The sequence below is a fragment of the Drosophila simulans genome, chromosome 2L, assembly GCF_016746395.2.
Source record: "Drosophila simulans strain w501 chromosome 2L, Prin_Dsim_3.1, whole genome shotgun sequence".
In the NCBI taxonomy this organism is placed as follows: domain Eukaryota; kingdom Metazoa; phylum Arthropoda; class Insecta; order Diptera; family Drosophilidae; genus Drosophila; species Drosophila simulans.
This window is the reverse complement of record NC_052520.2, coordinates 7,014,430-7,025,748: the sequence shown is the minus strand read 5'-3', so window position 1 is coordinate 7,025,748 and position 11,319 is coordinate 7,014,430. Positions and strand designations below refer to the sequence as shown.

Sequence of the window (11,319 nt, the reverse complement as noted above, 5' to 3'; positions counted from 1 at the left end):
TTACCCAACGAAATCAAGTCGAAAACTGTGGCGTCACGGCGCTGACCCATCAGAGTCATTAACAAATTTAACAAAATCAAAGAGCACAGTTATCAAAAGTAAGGAACACCTTTATTTGATAATATTTTATTTATGTTTTACATATTTATTTAAGTGCTTAAGTCAAATCATTTCAAGCCTTTCGCATTTATGTTTCATCCAGTTCATGCTTACATATATCAAATGTGTCGCACATTTTTACACTTACATTTTTTAAAAAATTTTGATCGAAAATGATAAAAATGTATTAAATTTTCTTTTTTTGAAAATCATAAAAATAGTGATAGGGGTAGTTAGGTATGTTTATTAGCAGTACAAAACAGTCTTTATTTTAGCTGTGACGCCTTTTTAGGCCAAGTTATGAAGAAAACCCCGATTGCAAATATACCATTTTTGGCAAAATTTATTTTTGTTCAATTTTCGTTAAAGAAATAACGATTTTTTTCAATAACAATAAGAATAGTTGTCGAAAACTGGAATGTCATACCTCGTTGAATTCGTAACTACATTTCCTATCCATATGTTTTTAAACCTGGAAGATCCAAGAGGTTCATTTTTTTGGAAATTTTAATGATGGTACCCCTTATCGAAAATGCGAAAATTTGTTAAAATTTTGTTTTTGGAAAATCATAAAAATAGTGATAGGGATAGTTAGGTATGTTTATTAGCAGCACAAAGCAGTCTTTATTTTAGCTGTGACATCTTTTTTGGCCAAGTTATGAAGAAAACCCCGATTGCAAATATACCATTTTTGGCAAAATTTCTTTTTGTTTCATTTTTGTTACAAAACTAACGATTTTTTTTCAATAGCAATAAGAATAGTTGTCCAAAACTGGAATGTCATACCTCGTTGTATTCGTAACTAAATTCCCTATCCATATGTGTTGAAACCTGGAAGATCCAAGAGTTTTCAATTTTTTGCAAATTTTAATGATGGTACCCCTTATCGAAAATGCGAAAATTTGTTAAAATTTTGTTTTTGGAAAATCATAAAAATAGTGATAGGGATAGTTAGGTATGTTTATTAGAAGCACAAAGCAGTCTTTATTTTAGCTATGACACCTTTTTTGGCCAAGTTATGGAGAAAACCCCGTACGGGCATATCAGATTTTTAACATCACCTTTTACATCGCTGGAGGAAGCCAGAGCTTTCACCCAATAAAAAAGGTAACTTAATTAAAATCCACGGCAACCGAAAGCAGAATTTTCCGTTACTTTACAATTTGCGCTGAACAAGTACAGTATTTTCTAGCTGCATTTCCGGAGGGCTTTTCAAAAAAAAAAACCAGATTAATGTAGTTTTAAGAAATGATAACTTTTATGTTTTTAAATATATTTATTCCAAAAAGCTTTAAATATATTAAAATTTCTTTATATAACATTAGTATCTGCTGTAAAACTAGAAGTGTGAAAACCGCATAAATTCTGAGTTGGTATTTTATTGGTTTTTTGGGGCTAGCGAACCTTGGTCACATCAATCTGATCCCTCAGCGGCGTTTCATTCAAAAACTTCCATTAAAACATAAAACTCTTTATTAAATGGCGTTATCAGTCGAAATTGAGAGGGTAATGGACCAGGGCAACTGCCTAATGCCCGACATCAATATCTGCCAAAGCGACTTGGCCAATCCCACGGAGCCGATTGTCACCAAGATCATGGTGCACTATCTGCGGAGTTTCGGCTTTCGCCTGGAGCCGCCCTATAAGATTGGCACCGAACTCGGTCACTCGTCGCGGGAGGCGCGCGTCTTTCTCATCCGAGTGTGCCGCCAAGTGGAGCGCATCGTCCAGATCAGCTTTCCCAACAAGACCTACACCTATATGGACATAATTAAACCAGGTGAGCGGCAGTCGGTCTTAAGGACATAAATGTATTATTATTAAACAATTCTTTGCCTATCAGCTGTTAAAAAAACGCTCGCCACTCTGAGCTACCTTTTCAACCACCTGGCCTACTACAAGGTGTTTAAAAAGAAGGTGCTGGGACCAGTAGAGGAGGCCATTAAGCTAAAGGATTCGCTGACAGCCGAGGTGAAGGCCAAGAGTCAACAGCTGGAGCAATGCAGTCAGAAGACGAAGGATTGCGAAGTGGCCATCAACAAACTCAAGAAAGATTTGCAGGATACTCAAGCAAAGCTTCTACCTTTGAAGAAGTCCTGTAGCGAGCATGAAAACACTCTGGAACTCATCGAGCAGCAGCAGAGTGAGCTGGACAAACGCATCGGTCACTGGGAGCAGCTAGTGGTGGAGGACAGTCAAGTGACTGAACTGCGAGAGTAAGTGCTGTCGGGCAAGCCTACTTTCCGTGCTTATTTTAATGTCAAACATTATAGGAAGATTAAGAGCGCATCGTCGCATGTCGAGAGCTGCAAGGCGGAGCTGGCCAGTAAAAAACAGGTGACGAATGAACATCGCCGGATGATCGAAAACAGTCAACATATAGCCACCGCTTTGGAGAAGGCCACGGCTGTGCTTTCGCAGTGCAAAGTGGATGATTACAAAGAGAGCTTGAAGCAGCTGGAGGCAGTGGAGAAGCAGTTGCCCACCTGGAAGGTTAATTATCAGAAGCTCCTTCAGGATGCAGAGGCCAAGAAGCAGGAACTCGCTCTTTGTGAACAGCGGTACGAGGAAAGAAACCAGGAAAACGATGCCGAGAATCACAAGCTGCAAAACGAACTCAAACAGCTGCAGGTTGATGTTGAGGATCGCAAGAAACGTCTGGAGGATCTGAATAATCACTTGATCGAGCTAGACCAGCGAAATTTGGAGCAAGATCAGTTATATGCCATATTAAGTGAGCAAATCCATGAGGCTCTCGGCCAAAACTGGCAGACGAATTCCACTTAATATACTGATTTTATTCTATTAATGCAAAACAGCTCAGCTCGTTTTTATGGTTAGGACTGAACAAAGGGGTCGGTGCCGGTTTACGTCTCCATTTTTTTGCTCTCCAGATGGGCCTTCAACTGCTGGCTGAAGTCGTCCTCCACGTTGTCGTCGTCCCAGTTGTCCTCCCACACATTCAGCTCTTCCTCGTCGTCGCCAACGCGGAAATCTACAATGATAGTCATTAGAAAATGCCGATGTACCACCACATTATAGTGACCAACCTTCGGCGGGAAACTCTTCGAACTCGTCGTCCTCCTCCAGGAGGCCCAAGTCTTCGCTCTTGTTGTTGGTCTCCTCCTTCTCTTTCTCCTTTTCCTTATCTGGTGCAGACATTTTGTGTGCTATTATTAATTCCAACGGCGATAAAACAATGTTTTTGACGCTACTCGAGTTTTTTGTTGCTAAATGATGCCAGTCACTTTTAATTGTGTGACCGCAGCTGTACCGTCAAAATATACCACAGTGAACTGGAAAAAATACTTTGAAAAATACCGTTGGCACCCGACAGTGTCTTTATAGCTAGAAAAAGTCGAAACCATTATTAAGAAAATTTAAAAAAAATTGTTTGCAGATTTCTAAAAATTTTTCTCCTTTTCCAGTAAAAGTATTTAGTAATTTCAATTTTTCGTTCAAGTTTTCACCCGAATAAATTGCGAGTTAATTCAAAGGCAAGCTATTACAAACCGGATAAAGTTGAAGTTTATTTAAAATGAAATTCATTTAAAGTCTTCACTTTTTCAGGTTTGTTGTAGACTTTAAAATTGGCTTTATATGCATTTAATGATTTGTATAACATTTTTACGGCTGGCTATTTAGTTTAGGTAAAGGGATTATTGAGCATTTGGGTTTTAAGCTACATTTAATTTAACTGTTGCTGCTGGTTGGCTATTTTAAACAATTAGATCAAAAATGTACCATATGTTAACATTAATAAATATATATGTTATATGCGTATAGGTTTTCATATTGTTTTCGTTCTTGAATTGCTGCCTTTTGATTTATTGCATAGCGAACTTTAAGTTTTGTCTATTTTTGGGCTGGTTTTCGTGCTGTCCGAGATGTAGTAAAAATAAAACATATTTCACAATTTGTATTCATCCGTTTAGTTGACTTAATGGTAAAAATTTTGTATGCCAAAATATATACTCCTTTGTTGCTTCGTTAGTTTCGGTTTCTAGAGTTCACAATTGTAACTCTAGTTCAACATTTAACATTTAGTTGTTGCGGTCTGCAAATCTACACAATTAAATAGTTTGTTTGATTTCGTTTGTGTTTACATTTAGTCAGCTAATGTTATATACGAGGAATAAAACACCTTATATTTGATTAGTAATATTGTTGATCAGTATTGTGTGTGGTTTTGGGCTCTCCACTTCGCTCCTTCTCCGTCCTTTTTTAAACATTATTATTCATCACAGATGCTCTACGCACAAATCAAATTAAATTCAATGCAATTATTATCATCGTTCAACAATTTGTTACAAGCTCCGATTTTTCCGTAATTGCTGTAGCTGTAAATGGGGCGACAAGTTGGATGGGACACATATCCGTGGGATCGGGACATACATTCATTCATCTGGATTAGCCCTGAACAAGAGCCTGTCCTGCTGCTGCCAGCCCACTTAAGTGGTGATCGTTTACAGTGTGTGGAGAGTGGTTAATTCTATTTAGTTTATAAGATAATATGAAAGCTTTTCTAGAAAAAGTGTTGTATCACATATAGAGGAAGTGTTAAATATGTATTCTTTTGTTTAGCATTCGGTTTTGCCAACTGTTTTGTTGCTTCAAGTCAACAGTTCGTAACAAGGATTTGCGTTCTTAAATATTACAGGATATATATGTAAATAGAGTTAAATTAATCAGCTTAGCCTCAATAAAATGCTTTAAAGTAAATACATAAATACGAGCAGTCCGTCTATCCATTTGGACTTCAATTCGGTTATCGTTCAAAAAACATTTTTCAAGATTTTTGCCTTAAAGTGTGATCAAATCAAACACAGAACCTATATTTCGCTTTCGTTTTCGAAGAAGAGCACCAATTAAGTTACGCTTAAACACAATAAAAAATAGATTTTAAGCTTGCTTGAGGGGAAAACAGATAGTTGTAGCAATAAATACATAAGGGATAAAGTATAACAGCTAAAAATACATCATAAATACTTAGCATAGCTTAGCGTTTCGTGTGCTTGTTGTTTGTTTGCTGGGACATGTCTGTGTGTTATGTGTTTCACATTTTAAATTTCTTTTTAAAACGCTAGGCGTTCTATAACGGCTTAATTTCTGTTTCATCTCGCGCTTACGAACTACATAAATACACATCGAACATCAAAAATATGATAGCTTATATAATATATGCATGGTTACTTAGGTGGTTCGAATTTTCTGCCGATGAAAAAGTTATAAGATGCAATTTTCAATTTCGAGACAATTTCAATTTGTAAAAGTAGTAGTATATTTAAAAATATAAGTTATTGAAGTGTATTTTGACTTCATTGTGCTCAATGGACAGATTCCCAGCTTGGCTCTAGTGTTTTCAACGAAATTTGCTGAAAAACTATACAGTTTACTCTACTTTATATTAGAACAACAAAAATCGAACCACCTTAGCTTGCACATACGATTAATAAGAGTTTTCCAATACGTAATATACAACAATGAGAATTACTCGCGACGCGTTCTTTTTGGGCGTGATGCGGCTATTGAATCTCCTCCTAGGGACGATGATGCCAAGGACGCTCCACCGGTGACTGCTGAGCCACTGCCACCTCCGCCACCGACTCCGCTCAGGACACTGTCGCCGGAACTGGAAGAGATTGCAGTGATGGTGGCTGAAATGGTGGCCGATTGTTTCTCCACTCCGCGAACCTTTCGGGAGGCCACCGACTGGGCGGTGACTTGGAGGGAAATAGCGTGGGTGTTCAGCTTCTCGGCCAGCAGCAGATCCTTCAGGCCCTTCATCTTTTGGCTGTACAAGGTGATGACTGGCCGTTTGAGCATTATCTCGAAGGGATCGTAGTCGTCGCTTGTCTCCTCTTTTTTAGCTTCTTTGTGCTGTGGTTTTCCCAGTTGGTCATTTATTTGAACCTGGGATTGTGCTTGGCCAGCGTTGCTGGCCTCACTAGACGCGGGCAACTGGACAGAGGTGCCGCTGCCATTGCTTGTGGTTGTTGGGTTAGTTGTGGTCGCTGCGGGCTCCTTTTTGTCCGCATTGTGGTTGTTGTTGTTGTTATTGCTGTTGCTGTTATTGTTGTTATTGTGGAGTTCTGCATTATCGGATTCGCCGCCAGAAGGCTGTTGCTTCTGATCGGCGAACGGCTGTCCTCCGCCCTGGAGCAGGAAATCCGGATTGAGAATCTTCTCGCCACAGGCAGCAGTTAAATCGGCCAAGGTAGTCGGCAGCTCCGAGTTCTTGGATTTCTGGCAAATAGAATAATAATAATAATACGAATAACTTTTAACAAGAAGGAAACCCACAATCGTGGTAGGCTGTGCCCTGTTTTCTTTCATCTGGGAATTCCTTTCAGAATATACCTCAGTCAACACAGAATCGGTAAGAATAGCTGAACTTAAAAACAACTTAGCTATAAATTTAAATTTTTGTTTGCTTTTAAGACCTGTAGTCCTTACCCAAGTTAATACAACTGGAGTCCGCTTTGTCAACAGACTTACATTAAAAACTATGGAACTTTCGTACCCAAAGACCACTAATCCGTGTACCACAAAAGCGAAAAGGGTAACAGCGAGCAAATACGATGTAGTCTCCGTGAAGACCCTGCTGATGTTTATAAACAGCAAACTGGATTGCCAATTGCGGGGCATTGGGGATCTTAAAACAGGAGCTGTATACTGCCAACTGATGCACAGACTCTTCCCCGAGTCGATACAAATTCAAAAGGTCAAGTTTTATACGAACGCCATCGTCGACTTCCAGTTAAATTACCGGTTACTGAACAATTGCTTTGAAAAACTAAGTGTAACGGTTTATATGCCGGTGCATGAGCTAACTTTGGGACAAAATCAAGTGGTCTTCTGCAATTGGATGTACAAGTTCTATGAAGCGAACGACAACGGGAACGAATACGATGCCAAAAAGGTGAGAAAAGGATCACCAATCGGGTTTGACAACAGTCATATGGCAGCCTGTTTCTCCAATCGAAGCAGCACCTATTCTATTCACAAATGTCAGTCGTTGGTCTTTAATTATGGCAAAAAACCCGCCAGATTCGAGAGGCAAAACAGCCTTGATGATCTATCATCTAGACCGGGCATCTTTAAGAGTATTCGGCGGGAGAATCCAGAACCACAGCAGAGAAAGAATATCGAAGAGCCCTCGCAATTCCTTGCCGAGAGCAAGCACGTTTCTCTGCCTTCGGATAGCGAAGATGAGTTGGAACTAAAAGCCCGTAGACGATATTTGCTAGATCGGTTTTTGAAAATGCTCACTAAGAGTAAGAATGATGAGTTGACTGACACAGTCGCACCGTCAAAAACCTCGGAGATTCCAATACCAAAGCCAGAAATCAGGCAATTAAAGCGTAAATACGCTCTATGCGACAAGTATGAGCAGGATCAGCGATCCAATCTTAGTTCCATCGACAAACTACAATTACAGTTACAAAACTTACAGATTGATAAGGAAAGGCTGGGCAACAAGTTGTCACGTGTGGAGTACATATTAAAGAAATGCGCTTATAATCCAGCAAAAGCTGTTCTGAACTTAAACAAATTGATATTGAACAACCATCCTCAAACGGCAAAAGTGTATCCTCGTAAAGCGGATACAGTTAATGATGAAGGATTAACCACGAAAGAAGAATTCAAGTCTTGCACGGCATTTTCTCGTCAGGAGTTAAAATACTGCAATACGACGAGCCTAAGTTCGGAAGACGATGAGCAAATACGAAGATGCAAACTAAGGTTAAAATAAGCCTAAAGGTTCGGTGGAGCGTCCAATTTATAACCCTCGAAAGTACGTATCTAAACTTTAAATGGCAGTGGAAGAATCACCCCATCGGATACTATTTTGATTTTCATACTTAACCTTATGAAAAAAAAAATATTGAAAAAAGTGGCTGCAAAATTTCGTTCCAAATGAATTTCAAGAATTATGTATTTTCTATTTTCAACTGGACTAAATTGTTAAATAAAATTTATAATGTGAACCCATGAGTATGCTTACCTCTTCCTTTGTGACCAGCCTGTTGTTATTGCCTTCCAAAGCCTCTGATCCTGCAGCTTCCTTCGACTCCTTAGCCTCCTTGGCTTCCTGTTCCGCTCTCGCCAGCTCCGCCTTCGCCTGCTCCGCCTCCAGATCCTCGGGCAACTTGATGACCACCTGGGACCTAATGTCGTAATCAAACTTGGTGATATTATTCACCAGTGGTTTGGCCCAACCAATGTGCAGAATGGGAGTCAAGCTATCCTCCTCCCACTGGCAAATGCCGTCGTAGAATCGCAGCAAATTGGCGAAAACCTCAGAATCTCGTAGAATACTTCTCGCCGAATGACCTGAGCTCTCGGTTTTCATCACGTACGGTATGAGCTCGTTGGCAATGTCCAACAGCTCCTTGTAGATCTCCTCGTCATCACGACACTGATACGTATACAAGCGAATAACGTCCGCCGCATTTGCCCATGCGGCAAAGGCGTCGCGGTATTTGAGCAATCGATTGTAGTAGTTGCCTTGGTAGGTATACGGATATACGTGATGGTTCCGGTAGTGGGTCCTCGCCGACTCTATAGCCTCGCGATATAACTGCTCGCAACTGATGCTGGGATGCGTCCGATGAATCTCCTCCAGCTCGCCGAGAGTGCCCAGGGCCATGGGATAGCGTTTGAGGTGGCCCAAATCGTAGAGTAGCCACAGCAGCTGCTGTTGGAGCTCTGCCACCTCCACGCAGTCACTGTTCGAGGTCAATGAAATATTCAGAGCGGCACAGATGGCCGCCACTTCCATGCCACGCTCGCAAACCACAGCCAGGCCACCTTAATGTAAGGAAAAGGTATGTTAGACAATGCAACCGGTGGCACGCCCACAGAGATTCAAGCTTACCCAAGTAGAGCCAGGATCCGGATTCGATACCGGGACGAATATCCTGCCCCCGCTTATCCTCGCTTCCTTTGCCATGCCATGTCACTTCGATTGTCTCCACGCGCTTTTGGCCGAATACCACCCAGGCATGATCCTCGGAGATGGCCAGTCGCACGTCCTTGTAGCCGAGCAACTGGCAACCCGCTACCACAGCCAGCGCGACTCCGAAACAGTCCAACTTGTTGCCGGACAGATAGCTGTAGAGGTTTTGCAGGTGAGCCCGATCCTTGTAGCTGCTGCGGATCAGCGAGTTCCAGATCACATCCGACACCTTCTTGATCACCTCGCGGGTGGCCTGGCGGTGGGGCTTGGGCTTCTCGACCACCGACAGGATCGTCTGGAACTTCTTATACAGGCCGGCGATCAGTTCGTGGGTAACAACTGGAAACGGGACGCTGTTGCCCATGATGATGTCATTTCCACCTGCAATTATAAGTGAACCAGTTGTTAATAGTTTTAAATGCTGAAGTAAAACAGCAAAGAGAAGGCAGAAACTTTTCCAATTTGTCTGCAATCGCTTCCGTTTTAACTGGTCACCCTTTGCTAATTGGTTAACGGTGAACGCGAGCGGTAAAAGGTAAAATGGAGTGATAAACGGGGTGCAGTACACACCTGTCGTCGCCTGACTAATGTCACCTGCTGCGACTGCGGCCGCGGCGGCTTGAGCGGCCTGCGCAGCAGTCTCTCCCGTCGTCAAAGACAGCTCGATGTAGCCAACGACGATGGAGAGCAGGGTGAGATCAGGCTCGATTCCAGAGGTTAGAGCGCGACGGAACAGATTGATAACATCGGCCGTGGACTTCAGCGGAAACAGGCTGGCATCGATGACGCCGTTCAGCGCCATGGGACTCGCACTAGCGCTTCTGGTAATCGTGGACATGGTTGCAGGCAGGAGTTCTTCTGATTGCCAAATGATTTAATGGAATAAATGCCCCTTCACTGCAAGTATGAAAGTAAACTTGATTAAACTTTAGTTCATATATTGATATGTTAAAAGTGTAGTTGTAGTTTTTATTTGAAGTATTAGTTTCTTACCAAAAGCTGATTTCGTTCAAGTTTGCTTTGGGACGGGTTGCGATTGTTTGGGCAAGTTTTCCAAATTTATAGGCCTGTTTTAGATTAATTTGAAATGAAGAATTAAGTAAGATCTAGCCAAAGAATTCTTCTAACTTACCCAAATAGAATAGCAAAATCGTGTATAATCCTTTGTATACTTTAAATCTTTTCTAATCACCCAAAGGAGAAATCATCAAGCTTCAATGATGTTTCCTGATTTGGAGCTGCGGGGTAAAAATAAGGTAATATGTTCCAAAAAAACTGAAGGAACCGTTGGAGTGGACAAACTCACCCGAGTGACAGGATATCCTGCACTTTTCCACCTGTTCGTGCTTCGCTTTTGGGAGCTCCTTATTATCCTGCCGTGGGCCTGGGACTTTCGCCTGGACTCGCCCGATGCCAAATGCTGCGTTTTTGTTGCTGCTGTTTGTACAGCCAGCCACTTTGTGGCTGCAACATTGGCAACAAGTTGACAAACAACTTTTTGTCGTTGTCGCACCTTCTTCTCGGCCCTTTTCCGCTTATTTATTTTCTCCTTTTCTTCGCTTTGTACTTCAAGAGCAGGATTTTTGTTGCTGCTTCACTTGCACTTCTCATTTGCAGCAGCAGCAGTGACAGCAACAACAGCAACGGCCAAACAACTGGTTTTCTGCATGGGCGCTACTGTGTGTGTTTGCATGTGTGTGTGCGTGTGCAGCATGCATGTGCATGTGCACTGGAAAATATGTATATATCCTGTGGCCCTGCGTCCTTCGTCCGATTCCACGTCATCAATTAATCGGCCAGCGGGGACAGGTGAATTTCTTGCACCTTTCTCTCACTCGCTCTTGTTGTTGCCGATTTTCGGCAGCGCGTTTTGTTTTTGTTTTCTTGTTTTTTTCTCGTCAACCCTCCACCCACCGTTCACTGATTTTCCACTTGACACGCAGTTGCCTTTTGCCGCCCGAATCGACCGATTATCTTATCGCGCCGTATGCCAATTAATTCGCGCATTATCTGTGCCGTAATTTCGGCAGCAATTGGGCGGTTTTATTGCGCGACAGACCAGGTGAAAACCAGGTGAAATTCCGACGAAATATTGCGTTGTGTTTACTTCGCTGCGTGCCAGTGTGTCCACACCCAGCACGTGCCGAAATGGCTGGCAGTGTTGCAAAGTATCGCTTTTGGCTGCAAGCAGCTTGGTTTGGTATTTTCAAAAAATTAAATCTGGTTTGGCGGGTTTTTTGAATTGTTTGAAAAAAATT

General features: G+C 41.8%; 4 protein-coding genes across 4 annotated transcripts; 2 read left to right on the top strand and 2 right to left on the bottom strand.

Moving 5' to 3' along the window:
• Window positions 1-1,491: 1,491 nt before the first annotated feature.
• Window positions 1,492-2,917, top strand: LOC6731317 (myosin-10). Its single transcript, XM_002078437.4, has 3 exons — window positions 1,492-1,879; window positions 1,943-2,315; window positions 2,373-2,917. The coding sequence occupies exons 1-3, from the start codon at window positions 1,579-1,581 to the stop codon at window positions 2,884-2,886; spliced, it is 1,188 nt and encodes a 395-aa protein (XP_002078473.1). The 5' UTR covers window positions 1,492-1,578; the 3' UTR covers window positions 2,887-2,917.
• On the bottom strand, window positions 2,877-3,286 carry LOC27209299 (probable 26S proteasome complex subunit sem1). Its single transcript, XM_016184746.3, has 2 exons — window positions 3,150-3,286; window positions 2,877-3,094 (listed from the first exon to the last, which is right to left on the bottom strand). The coding sequence occupies exons 1-2, from the start codon at window positions 3,259-3,261 to the stop codon at window positions 2,967-2,969; spliced, it is 240 nt and encodes a 79-aa protein (XP_016023889.1). The 5' UTR covers window positions 3,262-3,286; the 3' UTR covers window positions 2,877-2,966.
• Window positions 3,212-11,232, bottom strand: LOC6731315 (menin). The gene is made up of 7 exons (XM_016179697.3): window positions 10,368-11,232; window positions 10,194-10,299; window positions 10,055-10,128; window positions 9,632-9,958; window positions 8,981-9,442; window positions 8,108-8,913; window positions 3,212-6,345 (listed from the first exon to the last, which is right to left on the bottom strand). The coding sequence occupies exons 4-7, from the start codon at window positions 9,897-9,899 to the stop codon at window positions 5,590-5,592; spliced, it is 2,292 nt and encodes a 763-aa protein (XP_016023887.1). The 5' UTR covers window positions 9,900-9,958; window positions 10,055-10,128; window positions 10,194-10,299; window positions 10,368-11,232; the 3' UTR covers window positions 3,212-5,589.
• Window positions 6,396-8,090, top strand: LOC6731316. The gene is made up of 2 exons (XM_016178811.3): window positions 6,396-6,478; window positions 6,541-8,090. Exon 2 carries the CDS (start codon window positions 6,608-6,610, stop codon window positions 7,853-7,855), a length of 1,248 nt encoding a protein of 415 aa, XP_016023888.1. The 5' UTR covers window positions 6,396-6,478; window positions 6,541-6,607; the 3' UTR covers window positions 7,856-8,090.
• Window positions 11,233-11,319: the final 87 nt, after the last annotated feature.